The sequence below is a fragment of the Equus przewalskii genome, chromosome 1, assembly GCF_037783145.1.
Source record: "Equus przewalskii isolate Varuska chromosome 1, EquPr2, whole genome shotgun sequence".
NCBI lineage: Eukaryota > Metazoa > Chordata > Mammalia > Perissodactyla > Equidae > Equus > Equus przewalskii.
The window spans coordinates 127,807,086-127,834,903 of NC_091831.1; the positions used below are offsets into that span (position 1 = coordinate 127,807,086).

General features: G+C 55.2%; 1 protein-coding gene across 2 annotated transcripts; it reads left to right on the plus strand.

Moving 5' to 3' along the window:
• Window positions 1-658: 658 nt before the first annotated feature.
• Window positions 659-26,472, plus strand: RBPMS2 (RNA binding protein, mRNA processing factor 2). 2 transcript variants are annotated; one of them, XM_070623428.1, is made up of 8 exons: window positions 659-1,110; window positions 16,184-16,261; window positions 16,865-16,903; window positions 17,585-17,647; window positions 17,980-18,130; window positions 18,615-18,766; window positions 25,020-25,089; window positions 25,361-26,472. In XM_070623428.1, the coding sequence occupies exons 1-7, from the start codon at window positions 1,018-1,020 to the stop codon at window positions 25,080-25,082; spliced, it is 639 nt and encodes a 212-aa protein (XP_070479529.1). In that variant the 5' UTR covers window positions 659-1,017; the 3' UTR covers window positions 25,083-25,089; window positions 25,361-26,472. The 2 variants fall into 2 exon arrangements, with proteins under 2 accessions (XP_070479529.1, XP_070479533.1); XM_070623432.1 differs by lacking the exon at window positions 25,020-25,089 and having other exon boundaries at window positions 674-1,110.
• The last annotated feature ends 1,346 nt before the right edge of the window (window positions 26,473-27,818 follow it).

The following is a 27,818-nucleotide window of genomic DNA, read 5'->3' on the forward strand; positions in this document are numbered from 1 at the left end:
AGAGAGGGGAAGTGATTTCCTCAAGGTCACGTAGCAAAACGGCGCCCAGCCAAGGCCAAAGCCCAGGTGTCTAGGCGCCCCCCCTCCAGCCATCATCTCCAGAACCCGGCTCCCAGCAGCCCTGAGCTCGGGGGAGGGAAGAGAGCGTGGACCGGGTCTGGGAGGCTGGATTTGAGGGTGAAATGAGTTTGCCGAACACCCTATAACCCGGATCAGAGTACAAGAGGAGCCTACTTCCCGAAGCCGACGACCCAGGACCCCCGCTTCGGGCGCCCCTAGCGTGGAGCCGCCGGGGCGGAGATGCCGGGGGCGAGGGGTCGCGGGGCGCCTGGCACCCAGCTCCACCTCCCGCGGGCTGGGACAGCGCGGGGCGCGCGGCCCCTTTAAGAAAGTTCGCTGGGCGAGTTCATCAAAGTTTAAAAACTCGTCGTGGAGAAGGGAACGGGGAAAGCAGAGCGGGAGAGATGGCGAGGGAGAGAGGGGAAAAGCCCCGGCCCAAGGCTGGCGCGCCGCGGCCCGGGCCGGGGCGAGCCCGCAGTGGGCGGCGGGGATTGGCTGCGCGTTCCCCCGGAGACCTGGAGGAGGGCGGGGGAGGGGGACGGCCGGGCCCCAGCTGAGGCCGGTTCCGGCCCCCGCCCCCCGCCGCCGCCCGGCGCCCGCCCCCTCCCCCGGCGCCCGCCCCCCGCCGCCGCCGCCGCCGCCGCCGCCGCCGCGGGCGCACTCGCCGGTCGCAGTGAAAAGGCGGAGGCGGCGGCCGCTCCGGCTCGGCTCCGGGTCCCAGTGCCTCCCCCACCGCACCCCCTCCCCACCTCCCGCACCCGCCAAACTTGATGTGACCCCAGCCCGACGCGGCGGCTGCCCCTCTCACCGCCCCGCGCGCCCCCCACCGCCACCCCGCCCCGCACTCCCGGAGCGCACCGCTCACCGCGCCCCTTCCCACCTCCTCGCCGGGGCCGGGCGCCGCGCTCGCCCTCCGCGTTCCCTCGCCCTCGCCACCCCCACCCCACCCCCCGCACCATGAGCAACCTGAAGCCGGACGGCGAGCACAGCACCAGCACCGGCACGGGCACCGGCACCGGCTCGGGCTCCGGCGCCCCCCTGGAGGAGGAGGTGGGTCTGCGGCCGCGGGACTCGTCCGGTGAAGTGCACGCGGAGGTGGGCGGGGGAGGGCGCGCGGGGCCTCCCGCGCCGCGCGGGGCCGCTCTGGCAGTAGCTCCCGGCGCCTTCCCGCCGCTGCCCTTCGGTCGGGGAGGAGCAGCCCGTGTCCGGCGGGCGGGGGCGTGCGGCCTGGACTGCCCCGCCGGGCGGGCATTGTCTCCCCGCCCTCCCGGGCTCGGGGCGGGCCGCGCGCCGGCTGCCGTCCGTGCGTCCCGCGGTGGGCGAGCGGCGCGCCCCGCGTCCTCCACCCCCGGCTCGCTGCCCCCTTCCCAGGCGCTCCTCCCGCGTGGCCGCGACTCCCGCCTCGGCTGAAGGAACGGAGCGGGCTTAGCACGGCGGCGGGCGGCACCCTCACTCCCTTGCACTTTCCACCCTGACCCCTCCCCGTGACCTTGGAGGCCCGGGCCGGCCGCGCGGCACCTTGGTTCCCTAGAGTCGTAGTCGTGGCGGTGGACGGGTTTTCCACAGCCGCAGAACCCTGGCTTTGGCAAAGAGGTCAGCCGGCGCTTAGTTAGAGTTGGATGTAGATGCCTGAAGACACTCAGGTCCCGGTTCTCCTCTCTCCGATTTTGCCCTGGCAGCCACGCCAGGACCCCAAAGCTGGCCTGGGTGAGATTCTGCAAGGACAGGCGACATTATCTTGTCCACCGGCCATGTGCTAAGAGGAGGGAGTATGAGACGGCTTCGTAAAATCATTAGCAGCTGGGTGGTTAGTGGGATGGCGAAATTGGGGAGGGTGTGTGTGTGGGGTGGGGTGGTCGATACAAGTCTTAAGGCTATCAGCGAACGGAGACCAGGAGCTGGGCCTGCAGAGACAAAAACTGGTGTGGAAAGGGGACAGCCTTCACCGCTCCCTCGAAGGGCCTCTGGCCTCTGCTGTATCACTCCAGGGCTAAAAGACCCTTCCTGCCGCATCCTGGTATGCTCTTGCCCAGGAAACCAAGGGCCACTTATCCACTCTGAGCTCCCTTCCCCTTGGTTTGGGGGAGAAACCGCAGAGCCCCTGGTGGGGGCTGGTGTTGCTACCTCCCTCCAATCGAGTGGCAGTGCCGGCTGGCCGTGCTATAGGTTTGGTGCAGAATGGCGGCAAAGGCCCACTGCTGGGCTGGGTTCCGCACTGTGGGAGGGAAGGTGGGAGGGTCACACTGCCAGCTCTCATAGAGGCAGTGCTGCCAGCCTCAGTCCACCAATGGCATGACATCTTAAGAATCTAGGTCTAGATCCCGCTTTTTTGCGGGCAGGAAGGGGGGAATAGACAACACTTCACTCTGAAGGGTGGCCAGGGAGGGCCTGACATCTGTCCTCTAGTGTGACGTGGGCTGCAGTGTGGTGGGGTGGTTTTGGTTCCTGAAGGCATTATCCTCCTTGGACCGTGATGCCGACAGGCCCTTGGCTTTGGGGACCTTAAACTACTCCTGCCTGGTTGTTCAGAATCTGCCCGGAGAGTTGGAGGAGGGTAACAGGGTTGCTGGTGTGTGGGGTCTCTGCTAGGCCCCCTGTGGGCTAAAATTGGGGGAGAGAAGCCATCTCCTGTGAAGCTGGGTAAGAACCCAGAATGCCACTTCTGCTAGAGGGTTGACTTCAGCAGGGACTTCACACCACCCAAGAGGCTGAGCTGACCCTCAGACCCACCCCTTTGAAGTGGAGAGGGTGAACCATGTGGTCAGGCTAAAATCTTTGAAAAAGCGTTTAAGGTATTGGTCACTTTTTTCTAAGTGCGTTTTCTGAGACAGAGGGTGGAATCTTCAAGAGCTGGAATCCCTGCTATCCCTCCTTGGGAGCAGAGGGGGCTACAGCACTCAGTAGTTCAGAGAGTTGATGCAGCTGGTGCTGGCAAAGGGGCCTGGGCTCCCACTTAACAGAGGGCTAAAATGAGGGGCTCTGGGGATCTCCTGGGGCTCGGTGTCCGCTCTGGTCAGGTAAGCACAAGGCCCTTGCCCCTCATTAGCCTTTTGAACAGTGGGCCAAGAGCTCCTCTGCTGGAGTTCCGTCTTGGATTGGTGGTTTGAGCTGGAACTGGACTCCTTCCTTTTAGCTTAGATGCTCCCCTAGCCAGTCAGTTCTGCACCCCCAAGAGCCACCATCCAGAGAATGTACATTACCAGTGGTGGTTTACCCTCATGGCTTACCCAGGCTGCCTCCTCCCAGTTGACTACTGGAGATTAGCTAAAGCAAGCCTAGAAAACCAAGGACCTCGCTTGCCCACCGTAAGACCTCAATTCCTAAAGGTGTTAGGTTACTGGAGAAGGGGGTGTATTTTCTTGGTTCCAGGACAGGGTATCAGTGGGGCCATTTGTCTTAAACTACTTTGTACAGCCTTGACTCTCCCTGCTTGCCCACCCTACCCATGGGGCTTCATCCATATCATAAGCATTAGGTTCCTTTTCTGGACCAGGGGTCAGGGATACAGGTGAATTATCACAGACTGCGAGGTGGGAAGGACTTACCAGGAAGTGATGGTATGTTAAATGCAATAGTAGATAAAAGAAAGAGATATCTGCATGTGATAAAATGGTGCTACTGGGAAGTTAGAAGTCAGCCCTCCCTGAGATGTGGCTGAGGAGGAGGTTGTTAGACCTGTGGGGGAGAAAAAGGCATTCCCAGAAGAGGGAAGAGCATGTGTAAGAGTTGGGGGTGGATGGATGGAGGAACCACTTGGCTTGTTTGGGTGACTCCCAGGAATTTGCTATGTTGCAGCAATATTGGAGCCACATTGTGAAGAGCCTGAGATGGTGCAAACTTTGGGGAAAATTGGTATTTTTTTGCCACTTGAGAGGGAGATGTGTTAGAAGCTTTGATACCCTTTGAAAGCTAAGGAGGGTAGCAAGGAATTAAGGGGAGGGTCTGAAGGGGAGGAGCTAAGCATCCCTTTCAATCTAGAGGCTGTAGCCTCCCCCATACGGGTCATGGCTGGTGCTGGAGCCCCAGGTGAGATAATACAGCACATGAGGCAGGGCAGGCTTGCCTCTGCTGCGGAACCCCAGACTGAAGCGTGTCCTGTCTCTGATTCTTAGGGATGGCTAGATAGTTACAGTGTTTCTGGGGAGGGGTATGTGTGGTTTGAAAGCATATTCTATTTTGAAAATGGAGACTTTACTTTCATAATACAAGGTAATACTAAGTTACAGTAATTATTCATTGGGGGGCCCCCTGAGGGGAGGGTGGTATTTGGAATCTTGGGTTGGGGGGGCTTCAAGTTTCTAAGAGTTAAAGAAGTTTTAGCCAGCCTAATGGTAAGCTATACAAAGTCAGGGATTAAAGGCAGCTAAGGCGGTGACAGCTTGACCTGAGGGCCGGCCCCACCCCGCCACCTCGCATCCAGTGTAGCCAGGCTAAGGCAGCTCCTCGCAGGCCTGATACCCTAGGGTCCATCCCCTGTCCTCTGGAGGTCTCTGAGGGATGGGCCAGGTTAGCCCATCTAGATGAGGATGCAGGAATTCTGGGGTCCAGCGTGTGACTTGGGCACCTCCCCTTCTCTTTGTCGTCAGAAGCATTTGACAGAATCTGGGATGTCTTGGTGCTCTGTCTGCAGGCTTTTTTTGGTATGGGGAAAGGGAAATATCTATGCTTTAAGGCTTTTACCTGGAAACGGGGCGCAGGCCCGTGGATCGAGGCAGATTCTGGTAGGTGAGGCTCCCTTCCTCCCTGGGGGTTGTTGTGGATGTGTCCCCTCTGCTCACATAACCTAATGGAGAGGCCGTACCAATAATAGTAAACCCATGTATGGTATGTGTGCCAGGCATAGTTCTAAGCACTTTACCATTTTAACTCATTTAACTTTCACAACGGCACTATGAAAGTGCGTACGTTATTATCACCGTTTTATAAATGGGGAAACTGAGACACAGAGGTTAAATAACTTTCATGTAGCTAGTAAGCGGGTAAGTTGGGATTTGAACCCACAGTTTGCTCTTAACCGCACACTATACCTGCTCTTCTGTTTTATATAGGGTTTTTGCTGAGACTTGGGGGCAGAGGGAGGAAGGTCCTGCAACTAAAGTTTTGGAGGCCCAAGCTTTGGATGATGCCAGGGTCCCCTGTAGAAACCCAGAGACTGGCTCCAGGCTAGTTCCCTTTGGGCTGATCGCATCCTGAGACTGGGTGATGGGAGCTGTGAGCCCCTGCAGGAGGAGCATTTTATCACAGATATTGTTTAGAATTGCCATCGCGTGCTGATCATAAAAAACAGACTAAGTCAGTGGTATTGTTTTTGAGTTCTGTGCAGACGGTACTGCCGCTTGTTGCCTGGACGAGGCTGACTGCCTTCACACCCCCGTGGGTACCCTGCTGCTTTGGGCATCTTAACTAAAGAAATGGTACTTGCTCTAAAGTGACTGCCTGTCATTTTGGGGGGGCAGCCTCTTGGGTCTCCATGTCTCCTTCTTCCCTGCACACAGCCAGCTTGGCTAGTTTGCCCCTGTCAGAACCAGCTTCTAAATCTCATTCAACGTTTGGACGTCTGACTTCTTCTCATCCCCATCTCCACAGCAGGGCTGGCGAGTGCTGTACATAGAGGCAAGATGTGAACTGCGAGTGCTGAGCTTTGCTCTCATGCTCTCCACCCGTTTATCCCATTGGGCCTTCAGACAGTCCTGAGAGGTAGAGGAGAGGAGTCCGTCCCACCTACCCTGAGGGCTGAGCTCCTGGTCCAAGGCCACCCACCTTTGGTGACCCAGAGCTGAGCTAGAGTGCTGGGTGCTGGCCTGCCCGGTGGCCCCCAGCTGCTGCTCAGCCATTGGTTTTGGGTAGCAGCAACATCTGGTGCCTCGTCAGTTCCTCTGCCATCCTCTGACCGTGGCTGCCTCAGAGGGGTCCTCACACCCCTGGCAAAGCTGTGAGGCAGTGGTGCAGAGCCCAACACTATTCTTCAGAAACCATGCTGCTGTGAGGTGGAAATTGCAGACAACCTACAAAGCTTCATATACCAGAAACCCATGTTAGATGGGGACCAGCACAGCCTCCTTGCATGCTGTTTCTTCCCCGATTCCATCCTTGGATGGAAGGAATAAGATTACCTCTGAGATGCACCAAGACTAGACTAGATCATTGGATCCTCCCTTCCTGAAGAGTCCACTTGTGGATCCATCAGTGCCAGGGGCCTCCAGAGTATAGCAGAGGCTAGGTGTAGTGGGGTGGTCTGCCTACGCCCATTTGTCATGGCCTTTAGTTGTTTATGGCTGACTAAGCAGAGGCTGTTGGCTGTCATAAGCCATCAAGGCTGCCTGCATAGTTCTGAACTTGGGGGATTTGGGGCAGGGCCTGACCTGGACCAGGCCGTGGGATAAGTGTCTGGAGTACCTAGCTCTTCTTCGAGGTTAGCTAACCTTCCACTCCCCAGATGAGTCTTAGGCTCTTACTGGGGAGGGGATCAGGAGAGGTTGCTGGAATAGAACCTGAGACCATTTTTGAGAACCTTTGGGGGCTATAAAGAACTCTGCCCAGGGCTGGCCTGGTGGCGCAGCGGTTAAGTTCGCACATTCTGCTTCGGCGGCCCAGGGTTTGCCGGTTTGGATCTCGGGTGCAGACATGGCACTGCTCATCAAGCCATTGCTGTGGAAGGCGTCCCACATATAAAGTAGAGGAAGATGGGCATGGATGTTAGCTCAGGACCAGTCTTCCTCAGCAAAAAGAGGAGGATTGGCTGCAGATGTTAGCTCAGGACTGATCTTCCTCCAAAAAAAAAGAACTTCTGCCCAGACTGGTCCCTGTTCTTTGATGTGTAGTCGTGGCCATATCCAGGCATAGCTTGGGATGGAGGGATCCTGATGTGTTTGTGACAGGGGAGCTCCAAACCAGAATGTAGGTCCTGGAAGTGGCTTCCATCCCTGAACAGGGGCCCCTCCCAACAGAAGCTTAGGTTGGAAAACATCTCGTCAGGCTTTGTCTGCCTCAGTCAAGTGGTGGGCAGGTGTGGTGGGCTCAGCGCTGTGTGTAGACCGTGCTGTGTGTTCACGCTGGAATAACGTCCCGTGGTTTAAGGGTTTGAGGTATTGATTTTGGAGTTAGGGGAGGGGTATAAGAGTCCCCTAGGCCAGTGCCCTGAATCTGTGGGGTGGTGTGTGTGACAACGACAACCCTTGCCAGGCACAGGGGACAGGCAATGGATCTGCATTGGCTGACCACACAAGTACCAGGAGGGACATGGGAGGAAGACGGTCCTGAAGGGAAGGGAGCCTCACTGGGGGCTCTGTGAGCCTGTCACTCTGAGCTGCCTCTGAAAGCCTTGGCCATTGGCTCTGTCTAGAACCAAATGGAAAGCAGGCCCTGCCTCCACCTCCAGCCAGCCCGGAGCATGGAGTCTGCACAGTGCAGTTTGTGCTGTTTGGTCTAGTTCCCTAAATGAAGTATAGAGCGGTGTTCACAACAGGCTTTGACCAAGTGTGTCCCCCGGATGTTAGCCTTCTGTTCCTGGGGCTAGAAGTAGCTTGGAGTATAAGGTCTGAAGCCTTCTTAAATGCTTGGGGCCAGCCCGGTGGCACAGCTATTAAGTTCGTACCTTCTGCTTCAGTGGCTCGGAGTTCGCCGGTTTGGATCCCGGGTGCAGACCTATGCACCACTTGGCAGGCCATGCTGTGGTAGGCATCCCACATATAAAGTGGAGGAAGATGGGCAGGGATGTTAGCTCAGGGCCAGTCTTCCTCAGCAAAAAAGAGGAGAATTGGCAGCAGATGTTAGCTCAGGGCTAATTTTCCTCAAAACAAAAAGCTTTATACATGCCCTGTCCCTCTTTTTGGAGAACTTATCACCCCAGCTTGGTTCCCCTCATCCCCATACACATAGTCGGAACTCTAGGACACATTGCAGGCTGTAGGGGAAGAGCCCCAACTTTCCAGGCAACTTGGACTTGACTCCCACCGCTGCCACTGGCTGGCCAGGCACTTCATCCCTGAGCTGCTTTTCTGATCTATAAAGTGGGCCAGTACCGCTCTGCCTGCTACATCAGAGGACTGTCAGGCCCACAGCCCGGTGATAGGTGTGGAAGAACTGGAAACTACAAAGTGCTGCCCAGAATGGGGCCTTAGAGTCAAGCCCTGAAAATGTGATTTGGGGCTGGAATGAGCAGGGGCAGACAAAATACTGTGTGACAGACCCTGAGGCTGGGACTTCTCCATACCACGTCAGTCTGTGATGATGCTGGACGTGGGGGCTGGCTTGAGGGAAGCTGGGCTGTATCCTAGCCTGGGAGCTGAGCAGGCCAGAGCTCCTTGGAGGAAGCATGGAAGGCACCAAAGTTCTGGGAGTGCGTATGTCTCGCTTCACAGCCTCTGTCTGGCTCTATCTGCTTGCTCTTTTTGCCTGTGTCCTTGTTCAGCCCTTATAAGTCCTGGGTCTGCGGGCCATGTCGCCACATTCCATCCACCTCTCGTCAAGTGGCCCCACTCAGAGCGACTTCTTTCCCTTGGGAGGGGTAAGAGTGACCTGCTAGTGCCAAGCCTAAACATGGGACCTAGGCAGGACCCAACCCCCACCCCACCCCCTACAAACATACACAAAAGCAAACCCCTGGCCACTACTATCTCTGAGGGGGAGCGTGGGACTGCTCTGAGGTTTCTGTTTGCCAACCCCGATATTGCCTCATTAGAGACCCCTCGCAAAACCCCAGGCCCAGCCCCACTCCGGGCCTGGCTCTGGACTTCCTGCTTTCTCACCCTCTCATTCTCTGTCCCCTTCCTCACCACTTGCTTGGCTTTCCTGTGGGCAGAAGGAGAGCATTTAAGCTCTGAGCAGATGGAGGACAGTGCCCAAGTCACCTTCTGCCACTTCCCTGGTATCTTAGAAGGCGGAGTGTGAGGGACCCTGAGACCAGGCCACCTCTCTTCTTTGTAGCTCAGGCAGCAGAGGAAGGCCACACAAAGCTACCTGCCTGGCTGCTGGCCAGGCTGCAGCTTCAGCCCAGGCTCCCCGACAATTGATTTGAGACCCTTTTTCTTTTGTTTCCAAGTCTGGTCAGCAGGTGTTTGCTGAGCAGGAGGCTGAGCCTGAGTCCGGTGTTTTGGTTCTCAATGGGGTCTCTTCCCCTTGGAGAAGCCAGAGCAGAGCTGGGTGTGATGATGGCTGCTACAAGTTTAAAAAGGGCATTCAGTATGTTTATATCAGGAGAACTGTAAGTTCTCAATAATGTAGGCTGCAGCTCATAAACTCCCATGATCTGGCTGGTGGGGGGGTTAGTGAGACAGTGAGATGGGGTGGCTTGGGCTTCTGTTTGGACTCAGGGCTTCCTGGGGTTACAGGTGCCCAGCTGTCCTGTCCAAGGTGTGCAAGTGGCCCTGCTATAGCCGCCCCCCAGTCAGCAGGGGTACAAGGCTGCTCCCACTCAGCTGCTAGGAATTGGCAGTCTGGCTGTCAATCTTCCCTTTGACCTCCCTGTAACTAACTCTATATAGGACTAGTCACGGGATCATCCACCTCCCCCTACCCCCCATTCGACCTTCCAAGAGGCTGTTTTTGCCCTCTTGGATCAAAAGCTGAAGGCCACTTGTTCTGGGCGCCTAAGGCTGACCCCACCAGAGTCTGAGTGGGTCGGTGGTGTGAGATCAAGGTCTGCAGAAGAGCTGTTACTCCTGAGCTGGGCACATGGGGACACTGGGACTCTTTCTGACGTGCTCTGTGACCGCAAGCCACTCACTGGACCCCTGGGCCTTGGTTTCCTCATCTAAAAATAAGTTTTCTTCCAGTTCAAATAGTCTACGTTTGGGTTGCTGCAGAGGGCTGGGAGCTGGGGAAGGATGTGGGAGGGGCTTATGAGAGGCTTGTTTTTCCCTTTTTGGATTTCCCTCCTCCCCCCACCCCCTTCCCTAAGTGATGTTTCCCATGCAGATGACACCAGGAGAGCTCCCATTAGGCAGCAAGTAGGTGGGGACATGAAGAAGGCGTATTACTTGAACATTCTGATGGAGTGGACCGTTGAAACAGTTTTTCCTTTCCAGATGCAATTCTAACTCGTAGAGTTGTTAAATGATTGCTGCAAAGAATCAGTTTTCAAATAGCATTTTTATGTCTTAGGTAGGATGTTTCTATCGCGCAGAGCCGTTTCCCAAGGATGTCTTTCCCCGAGCCCCGGGCTTGTGAGGCAGGCTTCACCTAGGAGGCAGGCATCTGTCTTCTTGGGGAGTCTTCCTGGTGGACTAGTGGGATTTATTTGCGGGGTGGGAGGAGGTGGGGAGTGGCCCTGATGTTTCCCTGCCTCAGCTTCCTTGGTGGAGGAAGGTCTGTCCTCCGGGTGGGTGGTCCCTGAAGTCCAGGGTGCTGTCCTGGAGATTACCAGGCTGGGATTTGAAGAAGGCTGTGGTTGTCCTTCACAGTAAAAGGACATGAGGGTTTAATGTCCATGGGCATCCCACTGTTTTTGAAAGCAGTGTTTACCCTTTCCTTCTCTAATGAAAGTTGCCTTATGGAGTCTGTCCTCTCAGCCACAATACACTACTGCCACCCTTAACCAAGAAGTTGAGTATTTAATGCTCAGTTTGAAGGTCTTTTGTGTCAAAAAAGTTGGGGCGAGTTGGAGCTACAGAGCCCTCAGCATCGGGCCTGTCCTTCCCCTTGCAAAGGGGGGCACACACCTGGTGAGGGCAGAGGGGCCAGGGCCCAGCCTGAGTGTGGGGTCTTCTTCAGTGGGGAGGGAGGGCCCCCATGGCCGTGGCCCCTGCTGCCCCAGTCTGTCCCACATGGAGGCTTTGCTCCGCTGCTTTCCTCCTTGTGGAACACCCATCCCCTCCGCCTCCCCCAGCAGCCCTCTGCCCTTAGCTCCTCCTGGGCCGCGGTGTGAGCTGGGCCCCGTGTGTACCCTAGGGAGGAGGGAGAACCCTTAGCAGCTACTGTTGAGGGAGGTGGCCTGGCCTAGGTGCACCTGAATGGCAGGTCTTCCAGTGGAGAGAACGCAGGGCCGACAGGAAGAGGGTGAGCCCTGCCTGGAAGCCTTTTCCACAGAATCCTGAACCTGTGCTGTCAGGCTGATGCCCTGGGTGTCACCATCACCTTGCTCCTCAAGGCTTTTGTTTGAGTTTATTTCTTCTGAAGATCTTTACACAAATGTCAGTTTGTCTGAGGGAAGAGCATCACTGATACCTAGATATGAGTGGGTCTGTCAGAGCCCCTTCCTCCTACTTCTTTTCTCTCTGAGAAGTGTGCTCTTACCTCTGGGCTGGGGAGGGCTGCGGAGGGAGGCGGAAGGCCTGGATGTTGGCCTGCGGTTGACACCTTTCCCGAAGGAAGGGGCTGGGCGACCTGGCGAGCCTGGGTCCTCTGCCGTGCTGGGATTAGGAAGTGTGGTTGAGAGGCTTCTTCTAAACCTTTCTTACGGGACGGAGCATTCCCACCCCAGAGGCCTCAAGAATAAGGCTGAGAGTTGGGGGCTGCTTCCTGTGCCTCTCAGGTGCTGCCCTTCCCTATGGTCCCCCGGGGGCCCCGTGCTGAGTTAGGACTTAGCACCGGGAGTGAGGTTCAGGGGCCTCCATGGAGGAGGTGAGGAGCAGTCAAACGGTCCTTGGGAGCCCCAGGCGCACTCGGTCCCGCACTTGCTGGAGGGAAAGAGCCCAGGAACACACAGCAAAGACCTAGACAACCCCCAGGAAGTCTGCCGACCCCTGATAGCCTGTGGTGTGAACTTAGCAGAAGAGGCTGAACCAACCCCTCGCTTTCAGCAACTCCGGAGAGAGGGGCAGCAGGACTTGCCTAAGGGAAGAGCGGCCTCAGAAGCCCCAAAGCCTTGCTGGACCGGAACACGTATTTCCCAAAGGTCACTTGGTTCCCGTAGGCAGGCCTGGTGCTGGCCGAGGCCTCCAGCAAGGCTAGGTCTGCTCCTGACCATCATGAAAGCCACACAGCCATGTCTGTGATGTCCTGTATGGGGACACCTCTCTGGCCACGTTCTTTGTCTGTGTTGAATTTGGTGCTTCCAGTGGGTTCCACCAAAAGAGCTGTTCCTTGACATGTTTCTTCATTCACTGACTGCTAAGGATTCTCTGTCCATTCTCCGCTTCTCCCCGGTACCCTCTCTACCCCATTCCAGACTTACCTTCCCACTGCGCTAAGGACATGGCTGTGTTCTAGCACCGTCTGCTTGTACTTGCCATGAAGATGACCATTTTTAGAGAGGGCTGTGGTTGCTTTCCACGTTTCAGGACAGGAAGGAGACCACCCTTGGGTGGTCTGGATACTTCTGGAGGAAGAGGGAGCATATGGAAAGAGAAGGGCCAGGTAAACGGGTTTGGTGCCTCCTGGCAGCCTGGGGATTGTGTGAGCCACCGCTTTTGCTTTCTTCAAATACTGAAAACATTTTTGTGTTAAATTCTTGTAATAAACTTGTGGAATAGTCAGGACATGGGTTCTTTGGTTGATCTTTCCCTCTTGGTATCAACCAGCTCTTGGTGCCTGAATCCTTGTCTGCACCCAGCCTCTTTGCTGAACGTCATGCCCTGTTGCTGTGAGGCTGGCACCAGTAAGTGGCTTGGGAGGAGGGGTCTTCAACATTGGCCTGGGACACAGGACTAGTTGGCCAGGCCTTGGAGAAGTAACTGCTTGTCCCTGCCATCCCTGAAGGATCCTGACTATGCCAGCAGCTTGTTTCATCACCTTCCTACTCTAAGCCTCAGTTTCTTCATCTGTAAAATGAGGATGTTGAACTAGCTGATCTCCATGGTACCTTCCACCTCGGACATTACCTCCCCGGAAAGAGAAAAACTAAAGAATCGAGTGGCTGCCTAAGGTCGTCTCACCTGTGTTGCCAGCTCTGTCTGACCTGGACTCGATCCAACCTAACTAGGCAACCTTATAAAGAAATGGCTTGTGGTGCCTGATAGGTGAGGTTTGTGTGCAGGTAAATGTTGTGATTACGGGAGCCCTGCGTGAACGAGCATTTTGTTGCGCCTCTCCTATGTGCCACGTGTAGAGTAAGGTGAGCTCTTCATCCTGGAGGTAGATGGTATCTGCATGTACAGATGGAGAGACTGAGATTTGGAGGGATGAAGCCGCTTCCCCAGGCCAAGCATAAAGCTGCGATGTGAAGTCCAGTCTAACTAACTAAAGCCTGTTCTCTTTCCCATTTATGGTGTCACTCTGCCGTGCTGGGCCACATTTCTCTCTGGCTGTGAGTTTCTTTGGAGGGACTGTAGTGTGTAGAGATGGGAAGAGGGCTGGTGCTGAAATTTGGAGGCCTGATTCTAGGCACCTCGGAGGATAGGAAAGTTTTGAGACTTGGCTCCTCTCTCTGGGGTTTTATAGAGCCCAGGTGAGGGGCTAAGCTCAGACTGGTGGGAACAATATAAGGCAGGGTGTCCTAAGGGCTCTGAAAGACTTCATGGGAAGGAAAGAGGGGTGGGGAAGTAGAGGGACCTGAAGGATGGGTGCCCTTCAGTTAAGGAATGAGGAAGCGGCGGCCTGGGGGCTGGGCAGGCTCTTGTCAGGAACCTGGAGTCCATGGGGTGGGGGCAGGACCTGAGGGGGTTGGAAGCAGGGGCTGGGTAGGTGGGCTCTGGATCCTCTTGTCCTCTCAACATGTAGCTGACCAGGCTGCTAAGCTCATGCTTCCCTCCATCTCTGGTTTGCCAGTTTGTTCTTGTTCTGCCTCGTCCCTCCAGCTTTGCTGTCATCCTATACAAGCATCTAGGGAAGGGACTGGCTACTGAAAGGATGTGTGGCAACGCTTTACCCACCCATGGGGCTGACAAGGCCACCCAGGTGCCACTCCCTCTGTCCCCGCAGCCAGATGGATTGCTGATGGCACAGATGGCTGAGTCAGGGTACCTGGGTCTTACCCAGCTTTCCTCCTTGGTGAACCAAGCTGCATGAGCCCTTTCTGGGCCTCAGTTTCCCAGTCTGCACAAGAGGATAGGCAGAGGGCACATCATCTACCAGGATGGCTACGATCGAGTAAGAACCAAGGACGGCATTCAGGTCAGGCTTCCTGTGACCTGGTAGATGAGAACTTGCCACCTAATCCATAACTGCCTTGACCTCAGCTTGTTTCCTGAGAGGTGGCCAGGTGCAGGATGGACACCTTAGGACCTAAAAGATGGAAAGCAGAGGAAAAGGGTCATCTGCCCAGAGGGAAAGCTAGAAACAAGGATCTGAGCTGGGAATGAGAGAAAGATCCCCTATACTCACCCCAACTCCCGCCCCGAGCAGGAAACTTTCTGCTGAGAACTTGCTATTTAAGTGGGCCCCTGGGGAGGTCTGGCCAGAAAGGAGCCATTTGAGGAAGGGTTTAAAATTAGCCCGGGTGAAATGGGTGGCCCCTGGGGAGAACTGAGGCAGAGGTTTCTGTGGGGCGCCTCTGGCCCTACGTCTTTGACCTAGACCACGTCCTACCAGCCAAGGAAGAGGGAACAGTGCTGATCCAGGTCCATCTTCTGGGGGTGGGCTGGGTGCCTAAGTCCCCACGCCCGAGTCAAGCATTGTCCCTACCCACCTGGATGAGTAGTCGGGAGACCTGGGTTTTGGGTCCCAGGTCTGCTGCCTTTAAAGAACAAGGTATATGACCTGAGTGAGTCACTTCTGTTGGGGATTTACACGTAAATTAAAGGCCCTTCCATCAAAGGGCAGCTGGGTGTAGAGGCTGGTTGCCCTCTAGGGTCCAGGAGCTCAGTTTAGCCGACCCTGGAGCCTGAGCTGTCCATTTTCTCTCAAGTGCTTCTGGAAACAGAGCAGCACTTGAGAGCTGTGTATACAGGGACACAGAGCTGCCCAAGGCTGTGAAATGCGCAGAACCTTCACCCCGGGCCTGGGAACAGAGACACATCTGGCAAGGGACAGGCATGACCAAAGGGGGAAGATGTGCCTAAATGGCCAAGGATTCTGCTGGATATGCTTCTTGGAGAAAACTCACGTGAGGGAAGAAGCTCATCCTTTCCCAGTCTTTATGGGCCACGGGCTGGGAGTCATTCTTGTGTGGGTGGGAGTGGTGACACTGGTTACCAGCAGCTATCAGGTCTGGTTTCCTTTGCCTCTTCTGGCTCTGTTGGTGAGATCTGTGTGTTCGTTGGTGTGTATGTGTGTGTCTGTCTGTGTGTGTTGAGTGTAACTTTGCCTGGCTGCCCATGTTCCTGATTCAAGCCATTGTCTCTAAAAAGGCTGTTGCCTGGGTTCAGCAGGTCATCACTAGAGCATGGAGGAAGTTGTCTGGTGTCTCTGGAGAAGGGGGTATGGCCCACTTAGGGCATCTAAATGTTTTCAAGAATGGCCACGTGATGGGGTGGGCTGAGGCACATGAACTTTTTTTCCCGTAAATCGGCAGTGATGAGTTGGGAAGACCTGTGTTTGGGTTTAGATGGTATGAAATGCTACTTGATACAGGAGTCAAGTGTGTAGGGAAGCTATTCATTTGGATTCTTTTTTCTTTTGTCACTCAGAAGCCACAGTTTCAAGATGTATTTTTAATGGATCTACACTGTGGAAGACCCTCCCTTCCCCTTTATAATTATTGGCTGATCTGGACTTGCTAGTTTAGCATTGGGTGCCAGCAGTGGTGAATTAGGAAAGTGGTTCTGCCAGCCCTCTCGTGGGCCTCTTCCACAGTTCAGGAGGTCAGGTTTGGCTAGAGTCACAGCACGGACACCTGGTGTCTAGACCTTGCTTCACCACCAACTCACAACCACGTTGAGGGCAAGGCTCATAACTTACAGCTATCTTCTGAAAAATATCTGCCTTTTTGCTTGTGCATTTTTGGGGGTAAGGCACCATAGCTTTCTTCAGGTCTCATAGGGGTCCTTGGTCTGAAAAAGGATCCTCGATCTGTGCGCCTTTTAAACAGGGCTCTCTTTGGCTGTTCGGCAGCAGAGAGTCTGCACAGAGACGCTCAGCAGGTGCTCGTGGCACCTGCAGGATGAACCTAGAGGAAGGAAAGGGTACGGAAAGGGCTTTGAAAAGTTAAATGCTGTGAAACTGAGTGTTCACGTGCCTCGGCCTCCAAAGGAGGCCCAGGAAACACTGAAGTCCTCCTTACACTCTGGAAGGCTTCCAGTCCTTCCTGAGGAGGGCCGTCATTCCTGTCTGTGAGCCTGGCCCTGACCACCGTGCTTTCTGTCCCCAGGTCCGGACGCTGTTCGTCAGTGGCCTCCCTGTGGACATTAAGCCCAGAGAACTCTATCTGCTCTTCAGGCCGTTCAAGGTGAGTGTGGACCCAGCCACCCACGGGCTGAGCCTAAAACAGAGGAGAAGCGTCAGGAAGGAATCTCTGACCTGGATTGGGCAGCAGGACCACATAGGACAGCGTATCAGAACCTGGTCACAGACCTGGCTCTCTGTCCTGGTCCTGCTGATTCACATGTTGCTTTCCGTCAGTTGCTTGGCCCTTCTAAGCCTCTGTTTCCTCATCTGTAAAGTGGAGACAGTAGAGAATCTCAGTAGACTTTGCCAAATAAGGAATCTTTGAGAGTCAATGTAGCCTTTTCAGTTTGCAGATAAAAAAACCTAAAAAGGTAAGGTCTGTGCTTCAGGATTACAAACTAGTGGAGCAAAAGGGAATTTACGCATGAAATGATGATGGCTCCCGCATGATGCCCACCCATGTGCTAGACCATGTGATGCAGAGCCCAGGGGCGGAGGGCGCTCAACAGTGGTGGAGGTCAGAGTGGGTCGACTTGGGGGTGGGGAGAAGAGCGTGAGAATGGGGAAAAGGGTACTGGGGAAAGGGGTACTGCTCTTGGGGCTGGCTGGGAGAGCACAGCACGGGGTTTTGACCTTCCCCGTTAATGACCACCTCTCTCTGCAGGGGTATGAAGGGTCCCTGATCAAGCTTACGTCGAGACAGGTAATTTCTCTCCAAGATTTTTCATCCTCCCAGCCCAGACCAACTGCTGAGCTTGGAACTGAGCCTGCTCCTTCTCAATCTCGAGGCATTTGGCAGCTGAGACCTGCTCCCTTTCATCCGTTTCTGTCCTGGGCTGATGAAAGAGTGGCCTCCACAGGTCCTCTCTCCTTACCAGTCAGCTCCTGGTCCTCCCTCTCTGGCTCTTGAGAAGCCACAGCCTGGCCCCAAGGCTGAGGACCATAGAGGTGGTGGCCGTGCTCTGGCTCCTGATGCCAGGAGACTGGGGCCCAGAGCCTTTGGAAGCCTTTTGGGGTCTAGACTGAACCTTGGCAAAGTGAAGTTGGAGCAGTTTTCAGCCTGCTGCCCCTTCATTGAACTAAAACCTTCCCATGCCCTTGCTACATTGTGTCCTGTTTCTTGCTGAGGAAAACACTGGAACTTACTCTTAATTACCTGCATGCATTTAAAAAAAAGATTTACTGAAAGGGTGATATTTGTTGCAGTGGGATAAAGTTCTATTGGCATCATTTCTCACATGTGGAGACATTTGGTATATAAGAACCTCTACTGTTCCAGCTGAACATAGGGAGGATGATGGGCAAGAGGTTTTGTTTGTTTGTTTTGGAGGGGGAGATGGAATGTTGGGAGAGATGCAAGGGTGTTCTCTCTCTTTCCTACTAGCCTGTTGGTTTTGTGATCTTTGACAGCCGGGCAGGAGCAGAAGCGGCCAAGAATGCATTGAACGTGAGTAGCTGGGGAACAGGTCTTTCTCTGACCCACAGACCTCCTGGCCGTGGGTATCTCTGTTCCGTCTTCTGCAGACCGTCCCCCACTCCATGCCCAAGGAAAGTGCCCACAAATCTACTTTCCCAGCCGTCCTGGGGCAGAGTCCTTGGCTGCACTGTCTGTGCCAAATGCCACTACTCACAAGGCCCGAGCAGCATGTCCTCTGTCTTGACCCCTGTGTGAGTGAGTCTTTCAGGCAAGATCATTTCCAGGGCCCTTCTGTACCCGCTGCAGTGGACAGTCTGGGTCCTACAGAGTAAAGTCTTTCCTTTCCTTTCCTTCCGGTGTAGGGTATTCGCTTTGATCCCGAGAACCCGCAGACCCTGAGGCTAGAATTTGCCAAAGCCAACACCAAGATGGCCAAGAACAAGCTAATGGCTACACCAAATCCCACCAACGCTCACCCCGCCCTAGGAGCACACTTCATCGCACGGGACCCCTGTGAGTGGCCCTCATAGCTGCCGTCTGCTGCTCTTTGCTTGGCCCGAGCTGGGCACCCCCAGTGGAGTTGCGTACAGAGGGCAGACATTGAGATGCTCATTGAGGGGGTTGGTCCTGCTGTCCCCTCTTCCGAGAGGCTTCTTGCATCCACAGCCATCTATCTCTGTAGGTTCCATGCTTCCTTCCTCCCCTGCAGCCTTCGCTGGACCTCAGACATACTCAGCTCCTGAGCTGTTGCATTGCCCAACTTCCCTAAAGCCTTCTCTGATCTCTCTCGGTTGAGGTGGGTGGAGGCCCGTCTGAGAGTTTCTCGAAGTGGAAAGGATGCTTACCATGCCAGGCCAAGTTAACGTGACTCCTTTCCCTGGTCTTGGGGTCCTTGAGGGGAGTCTGGCCTGAGGAGAACTTATGCTTCAGTTTGGGGTGGGGTGGTGGAAGGGGACACCAGTGTTCTGATGATGGGGGCTGTTGTCTCCCTTTGTAGATGACTTGATGGGGGCTGCTCTGATCCCCGCGTCCCCAGAGGCCTGGGCCCCCTACCCTCTGTACACCACGGAGCTGACCCCAGCCATCTCACATGCTGCATTCACCTACCCAGCTGCCACTGCTGCTGCTGCCGCCGCCCTACATGCTCAGGTAAGCTCTCCCTTGGGGGGAGAAGCCGGAAAGGGAAGAATGAAGGCTCTGAGCTGGCCAGCCATCATACCTCCCTGGCCACTGGGCCACTCATGGTCCCCAGAGCTGCAACAGAGCTGTTGGCTTCCATGTCAGTACCCTTAGGGTTTGGGATCTGACAGAGGGGAGGGAGGACAAGCCGTGAGGCCGGCCACGTTGAGGATACTGGCAGGATGCGGAGAGAGCCCCAGCCTTGGTTCCACCACCCCCCGAACACCGCTGGCAGGCACCGCACTGCATTCTGCTTCTGGCGACAGAACCATGGTGCGAATCCCAGCCTGAGTGTGGTCTCCGGAGCCAGGCCACCTGCATCTGCCTCCTCCTGCCTTTACAAACTTCAGAAAGCTCTTAAAGATTTCTGTGCCTTGATTTTTTACTCACCGGGAAAATGAGAATGTGATTACCTGCCTCAGGGTTGTTTTGAGAGTTAAATGTGAAGACATGAAGTCCTGGAACTGTACCTGGAACCTCCTGAGTGCTCAGCGAGCGTCTGCTCTTGTTTTCATGATGCCTGGACACTCTCCATCGTGAACCTGGGCTGGGCTGGGAAATAGGGAATGAGCACTTCTCGGGGAGATTTGGCGAGGGTGGAGCTGGGCCAGGAGCACTCTGGGCACCACAGGGCTCTGTGCTCACCGGGTGCCGTGCTAGGTGCCCGAGAGGCAGGTGGTCAGATACCTGCCCATGCCACTGAGAGGCAATGACAGGACTCTGCCAGGTGTATGGACAGGGCACCACCAGGCAGCCATGGTAGGGCCGAGGAGCAGTGGCGAGCCCACCGTTGCCTCTGATCAGCGAAGTGACCGAGAGCTGAGCCTCGGGAAGAGCGACCAGGCCAGGGCGTACTGTGCTGTCGAGAGCGAAAGGACAGAAGTCGCCTGGCTGGGGTGATGGAAGTGGCCAAGGAGGAAAAGGATATGAGAAGCCAGGAAGGGAGAGTTCACAGGAACTAGAAGCTGAGGTGGGAGGAGTTGGGAGCTCTGCCCAAGGGCTCAGTGCATGTCCATCTCAGGTCCTCTGAAGGGCTTAGTGACGTCTGGGTTCATGCAGTTCCAAGGTGGAAGGTTCAGATTCCCAGGCTACTACTCTAGAAGCTGGTCCTCCCGCAGGGAACGCTCCCGGGCCGTGGCAGCCTGCACTGAGGGCAGAACATAGTTAAGCTTGGCACTGTTCCCCGGCCGTGCACCGCAGACAGCTGGGAAATTGATCAGGGGAGGAAGGCAGTAAAGAGCCTCCCCTAGAGGGAAATGTTTGGGTATTTACCGCAGACCAGGTTCTGTGATGGACACAGGTGGTCAGCAGGAAAGACGGTCGCCATCCTCCAACCTGGCTGAGTGTGGACGGTGGGCAGTTCGACAGTGCTCCCGGCCAAGCAGAGGCTTTAACTGCAGGCGCCCTGCAAGGCCTTGGCCTTCCTGGTGCTGGTTTCTTTGCCTCTGATCCCAGCTTTGCCACCGATTAGCTCCCTGATCTTTGGCAGGTGACTTCACCTCTGGGCCTCCGTGTCCACGTCTGTAAAATGAGAGGCTAGACCGGATCGTGTGGGGAGGTCCTATCCCACCTGCTCTGAGATGCTAGGCTGTGCCAATAGTAAGGCAGAGGGTGGGAGCCAGTGACAGTATGTCAAATTACTAAGGAGAGGTGTCTCTGCCCTTTTCCGGGTGGCCCCCCAGCTAGCTGGGAGTTGCACACTGCTGCCTGCCCCTGAGCTCCATACTGTAGGGGTGGTGTGCTCCTGTTGTCTTCCTTTCCAGCTTCCTTCCACCCTACCCACTGCCTGTGGCTGTCCACCTCCAATCTGGCTGCCTTGGTCCAAATCCTAGCTCTCTCTCTCCACCTGTGTGTCCTTGGGCAAATTACTTAAGCATTCTGTGTCTTGGTTTCTTTGTGGAATGGTGATAATCTTACCTACTTTGTAGGGTTGTTGTTAGCATATTAGCATAAAAGGAGTACTGTAGAAGTGCTGATTATCATGATTATTATTTAATATCAGTATTATCTAGTTCCCCCAGGTCCTCTCTGAGGCTGGAGACCTCATTGTGCCTGAGTTCCTGTCTTCTGACTTCCTTGGGAAAGGGATGAAGGCCACCTCCAAGGACAGTGGCATTTTTTGGGAGGCAGACTAAAGACAAGAGTGGGCCAGTGGTAACTGGGTCTGTCCCTGCTGCTCGAGCTCTCTAGGAAGCACTTCCTCCTCCACAGTGAAACGTTAGGACCAAATGCCGTACTAGGCATGAAAGTGCTTTCCAAGTAGCAGCATCGTCTCTTTTCCTTCCAAGAGCCCCTCCCTGCCCCCTGACAGCGCTGCCCCAGAGGTGGCTGAAAATGCCTTCAGTAAAGGAAGTGGACATCGTTGATCCTGAGGGGATTATTCTGAACCCAGAGGACCAACAGAAAAACTGAGCTTTTCTGTGCCTGGGAGCAAGGAGGTGATGTGGAGAGAAGGTGGAAGCTAATGGACAAAAGGAGATGAAAACCAGTCCTTCCTTCTCTACCCAAATATGTACACTCCACCTGCATGCCCTTTGCCAGTAGCTCAGCTGGAGCCAAGGCATCCACATGGCCACAGGGACCAGAGCTGCAGGAAAGGGCTTGGCGATGGTTCGGTCTTGCTCTGTCTTGGCATGAGGCCATCTTGCTCGACCTTCTGATCCTCTTGATAGAGTCTTCTCCTTTAAGAAGGGGAGGCATGCAAGAGGTGTGGATGGCAGGGGCACACTGAGGTCTGGCACATCCAGATGGCCTAAAAGCAGGGATTCTCTGTGTCCCCTTGCATCCTGGGTTCCTCCCAGACTGGACTTCCATTTCCCATTTCAACCTCGGGCTATGGAGGTCTTTCACTTTGGCTTTTTTTTTTTTTCTTTTTCTTGAGGAAGATTAGCCCTGAGCTAGCATCTGCCACCAATCCTCCTCTTTTTGCTAAGGAAGATTGGCCTTGAGCTAACATCTGTGACCATCTTCCTCTATTTTATATGTGGGATGCCTGCCACAGTGTGGCTTGATAAGCAGTGCACAGCTCCGCACCCATGATCTGAACCAGTGAGCCCCGGGCTGCCGGAGAGGAGCACACGAGCCCAACCACTATACCATGGGGCCAGCCCCTCACTGTGGCTCTTTTCCTCCCTACACTGGCTCCACCACTTACCAATGACTTTAAAGTTACATGAACTCCTTTGCCTCTATTTTCTTATTTGTATAATGGGAAGGGTCATAGCATCAACTTCATGGAGTTTTTGTGCGGATTAAATGAACAGCATTTGGCACGTGGTAAGTGCTTCATAAGCGTTAGTTGTTAGAGGTTGGCATCTATGGGAAAAGACAGACAGGCGGGTTTTTTCTCTCTTCCCTTTGGCTTATCTTCCTGCTCCCCAGATAATCACTCCTTTTAGTCCTCAAACTTGGTAGGTAGCTGGGGATGGGCGTATAAGTAAATCCAGAGATAAGAATCTTTTACAAAAATTACTGTACACATTTAATCTTTTTGAAACTTACATGTTAGAACATTTTTCCATGTCAGTAACTATAGATCTGCATTCTGGATACCTGGCTAGCCCACCATTGTATAAGTGTGTCTAGCTCCCTGTGGATGGGAAGTTAGGGTGTTTACACAATTTTTTGCTACTGATAGGCTGTGCCGCATGGACGTCCTTGTTCCCACCTCTCTGGACACCTGTTCTGCTTGTTTTCCTTATCCTAAATTCCTAGAACTATTACAAGGTCGAGTAGACTTGCCAGTCTGTTAAGTGACTTATTGTTTCAATTGACTTTCCTATGAGTGAGGCGCCCATGTTTATTGGCTTTTCCCGTTTCTCCTCGTGTGGACTCATTCCTCTGCCCCTTCTTGGCACATCTTCTCCATTAGTCAGTCCCAGGATTGGAGAAGGGACTGAGTTGGTGCCCTCTTTGTTTTGATGCTGGAGGGCCTGTCCTTGTTGGGTGGCCTCTCAGGACCTTCAAACCCCCTGTGAACAGCTGGAGACCCTGAGAGGGAACCGACCGCTGGCTCCCTGAAGCACTCGCCCTGACCCCTGGATCTGGGGGTCTCTTGTTCTGATCCGGGGCATGGGGGGACCGGGCTGCTTTAGAGGCCCCAGCCCGCCGGCCTACACCAGGCATCTGAGGGAGTGGAAACGCAGCCCCTTGAGTACGTTCCATCGGCTTCAGTGGCACGGCCGTCCTGAGCTCAGAAATGGGACCTTTCCTCTGCTTCATCCCCGAGGAGTCAGTGGCTCGTCTCAGGCTGGAGGGAAGGCTGCCGCTTTGGAGGCCAAATCCTGGCACCTCGTGGAGAGAGTGTGGGACCGGATGAGGCAGGCTCGCCGAGGGAGCCCTTAAGCAGCCGCTGGAGGCCTCCGGAGTCCCTCCCACTCTCATCTGCTGTTCTCTCCTCCCCTTGTCCAGCCCTGCAGGGCACCCAGGCCCCCCCCCCACACACACTTCCTGTTACAGGGCTGCTCCAGCTGGAGGCTGGGTGGAGGGTGGTGTCGTGGCCCACTGGGGGGTTCCCCCGAGCTGGACTGGGCCGCAGGCTTGTGCTGGTTTCCTCGTTACCCCTCTCTGTGGAATGGGCTCTAGTGTCCAGTCGGGCTTCCAGCCGAGAGGGCATCCCACAGCTCAGCAAAGGGGAGGCGAGGCTTCCTCCCACTCAGCTGTCAGCCAGGAGAGGAAGGAACAGCTTCCAGATGTTTAGGAGGCATGAGAGAAGATACAGCGGCCTCTGAGGCTGGACAGCTCAAAGGCAGAAAGAGGCTCTTGACCTTTATGTGTGCTTTGGGCTTAATCAAGGTGTTTCTAGCAGCCTGGGGCCAGCTGTGTCCTGGTGACAGCAGTGCCACATCCTTGGAGCCCAGGGAAGATCCTGGCATTGGTCAGGTGGCCTAGGACCTGGTCCTACTATATGCCAAGTGTCCTGGCCTCTTAGAGTAACCAACCCCTGACTTCAGCTGAGCATGTGGTCAGAGTCTTGTGCTATACAAAATGGCACCTAGAATTTGGAGGGGCACAGGAGCAAGTTCTCAGGAAGCTTCCATCAGCCCCCAGATGGCCTGGCGCTGCCCGCTGTCTTTCCTGCTTACAGAGGCAGGGATTCCAGGCAGCCACGTAGGTAACTGGGCCCGACTGCTGCAGCTTCGAGGCAGTTGTCTGTATGCCCAGCTGTCCTCATTTTCTACGTGGCTCTCGTATGCCTTCTCTTCCTTTCCTAAGGGGGCCCCGGGCTCCCCTCTCTGGGAAGCCCTGGGGGAATCTTCCCCCCTCTTACTTGGAGTCTTGTGATGCCCTGTCCCCACCCTGCTAGGCCGCCGTGGGTCAGGTTGGGGCAGACCTGCTGTCTGTAACTGGGGCAGGCGGCCTCCCTACAATCTTAGCTTGGCACCCAGCACAGCTCGCCGTCCAGACGACTGCCCATGGGGAAGGAGGTGCGTGTCTTTTCCTGACCCATCTCTGGGAATCCTGCTTTGAGGCTGCTGCTTGCTCTGTGGGGCCTTCTGGCAAGTGCCAGGGTTTAGGCAGCTGCCAGGCCCCCACCAGAGGGCTCAGCTGGTAGGTTACACATCTCTAGACTTAGGAGGCTTGTAATGGAGGGAACAAGAGGGACGGAAGGGTTGAAACAGGAGGAGGCGACAGCTGGGTCTCGTCCGTGGCTTCCCTGGAGAATCATACAAGGACAGGAGCAGTGTCTGGGAGTCCTACCCCGTGGAGACCACACCGACTTTGGTTTCTAATGTCTTTTTACGTCCCGTCTTAACTGATCCTCACGACCACCCTGTGACTTAATCATCTCTATCCTATAGCTGGATGAGGACACTGAGACTCAAAGAAGCCAAGCAAAAACTCATGAGGCTCATTCTCCTAATGTTAGGAATTCTGCACTCTCCCAGTAAAGGGGGAGGGGCAGGTTGTTGGCACCAGTGTCCCCGGCAGCCAAGACTCCACTGGCACAATTTGGCCCATTCGAATCGGGCTGAGGAGAATAAAACACCTTTGTAACCATTGTCTCCTTTGAACCTCGACCCTGCAGAGGAGGCAGGTCAGGTGGCGCTCTCCCATTTTCAGGATGAAGAAACTGTTGCCTAGAGGTGAGTAACTGGCCCGACATCCGCCAGTCAGTGACACAACCAGGATTCCAACAAGGACACTGCAGGCCGTGTTTACTGGGCTCCCTCCTCAGCGAAGGGACTGCACAGCCTCCTCCTGACGCTGGCTTCTCTTGCAGGTGCGCTGGTACCCTTCCTCTGATACCACCCAGCAAGGATGGAAATATCGTCAGTTCTGTTAGTTCTTCAGTAAGTGCTGGCCCAGAGGTCCAGGATGAGAAGTGTCTCAGACCCTGGCTTCCTGCAGGGCCGCGGCTCCTCCCTCTGCCTCAGTCCGCAGGCTCGCTGGTGCTAGGCCTCCACCTGAGCTTGTGCACCGGGCCGCTCTGGCTGTTTCTCCCCTTCTCCTCCCACCCTGTCACCCCTGCCATCCGTCTGCAGCCTCCTCAGAAGGGGAAGGCCTGGGTTCAGCTCCAGTGCCACACCTCTGCTCATGCCCCCGTCTCTCCCCTCCCTCCAGGTCTTGTCACCGCAGCTTGAAGCCCCTGCCCTGCCGGGGAGGAAGCCGCCCTGAGCTTCCACTGCCCCGAGACAGCCGGTGGAGAGCCACTGCTTCCCTCCAAAGACTGTGAATTTTAAGCCTGACTCAGTGGACTGCTTCCCGTTTTCCTTTCTCTCCCCTTCCTCATCCCTGTCCTGCCCCAAAGCCGCTCTCCAAGGCCTCACAGGAGGATTCCGGGGCCTTCTTGCTGGGACACCCAGACCTGGCTCGGAGGCCTCACTGGGACTGAGCAAGGCCTGACCTCTAGTCCAAACTTGGTTCTGTAGCTCCACCTCAGAGAAACGAGGCATTTCATTTTGCATGTTTTCTGGCATGAATTAAGACACTTAAACTGTGTATATGTGAGTGTACAGTTTGTTCTCACATCATGTCACCATAGCAACAGGTCCTGGCCACTAATGGTTCATCATTCCTGGTCCCTGTCTCCACGCCCCTCCCCTGCACCCGCCCTGCAGCCAGTCCATCCGGCACCCCCCACCACCCCCACCCACTTCCAGGCTGAATAGCAATGACCACGAACCAAGATAGAGTGTTTGCTTTTTCGTTTCCAATCAGGGTCCTCCGCTTCCTCCTCCTCAGATGGGCCAACAACTATTAAGAAAATCCTTTCCCATTCTGCTCACCTCTCCACAGCACACCCCACCCCTGCCATTGCTCCTCATTCTTTCCAAACTTCGAAACCAACCAAAAAGTGAAAGTATTTTTGTACCCTGTGTAACAAAATATTTATGCATCATAAAGGATTTTTCGTGTGTGTGCAATTAATTATTAAAGAGACCTTGTTCGCCCTGTCAGATAAGTTTAATGTTTAGTTTGAGGCATGAAGAAGAAAAGGATTTCCATTCTCCAGCAGTGAGCCTTTGTGTCAGGCGTTAGTATAAGAAAAATGAAGGAAAAATTGTGCAATTTTTTGTTTCGTGAGCACGTCAGTGCGTTGCCTTCCGCCACAGCTGCGGCTCTCCTGCCGCGTTCAGACTTGGGAGACGAGGTGGCTGTTGTAATTGCTGATCCTGTGAGAATGTGAAACTGGATAATATATGAAATGCAAAATAAAAAATGATCCAAAGTCACTGCTCTCTGACCTCTGCTTCCACCGGATGTAGACTGCCGTCGGGAGGGCACGACCAAGGACAGATGTGGGGAGTTAGGAGGGGAAGGAAGTGAGGTGGGCCCGGGCCTGAGAGCTCAGGCAGCCTCTCCCCCTTCCCTCTTTTGTGTCACTAAAGTCTGGAGGGGAAGTGACTTGCCAAGGGCCATCCAGTAGAGGCTGTATCTGTCAGCCTACCCTGCTTAATTCATTCACCTCTTCATTTTCCAAGTTCTGAGAATAGGGACGGAGAGCCCCTACGCCCAGAGTAAGCACTCTAATGGGACCTTCATTTTCTCCGGGTGCTGTTAGGTAGTTGGCCTGACCCTTAAGGCCTGTGGCCTTTCAGGCCCTCTGGTAGAGAAGGACTGTGGTGTGGGAGGTTGGGCTCCTCTGTGTGGTGTCCTTGGTGTATGTCTTGTGAGGCTGTGCTGGAGGGAGGGAGAGGACCCAGGAGTCTGAGGGTTAAGCTCACCCACCCTGGAGGTTCCGGCTGCAGCTCAGATTCCTGAGAGGTGGTTTGGCTGGGAGCCGGAGCAAAGGGGTACAGAGGTGGGGAGCAGTGTGGTGCCAGACCCTGGCCTCCCTAGACCCAGTCGGGACGCAGCAGTCGGCCTTAATTCTTCCCTTTTGTGATTTGGGGCCTCAGTTTCCTCGTCTGTGAAGTGGCGGTTTGAAATCCTTTCCAGCTCCTGGAGAGTGGGAGCACTGACTCAATGGCATTGCTGTTTGTCCTTCCATCTGTGCCCCACCCCCACCTCACCGTGCCCTTCACAGCTTGACTGCTGTGCCCAGAAAGGGAGGGCAGGAGAGGCCCCAGAGACTCCCTCCCACTGGGGCTGGCCCTGGTCACTTCCTCACCTGCACTTTGGTGACCCTGGTGTTCTCCGCTCCCTGCCTCACCCCTTCTGAATCCCAGTCCTGCACTGGGCCACTTAGGTCTATGGTGTTGTGCTGATGAATGTGTAGCTGTTAAAGGCTCAGGGATGACAGGTGCAGCCCCAGCTGGTACCTGCCTGTGAAGTGAGGACACAGCACCTCCAGGTGCTGTGAGGAAGGAGGAGTCTGGCCAGCTACAGGCCCTGTAGGTAACTCTGGGTGGCAGGCGGGTGGGTTACCTGAACCCCAGAAGGAGGCTCTAGGAGGAGGGGAGTTGATGGCTGTGGCCAGCAAGAGGAGGGGGGTTGATGCTTCCCTGCCTCGTACCCCTCACCTCACTGAAGTATTTCGACCGGCGAGGCACTTGCCAAGCAAACAAGGCCTTCCCAGCCTGCAGGCCCTCCTAGTGCGGGTGGGAAGCTGCTCTGAGCCCCACAGCCCCCACCCAGG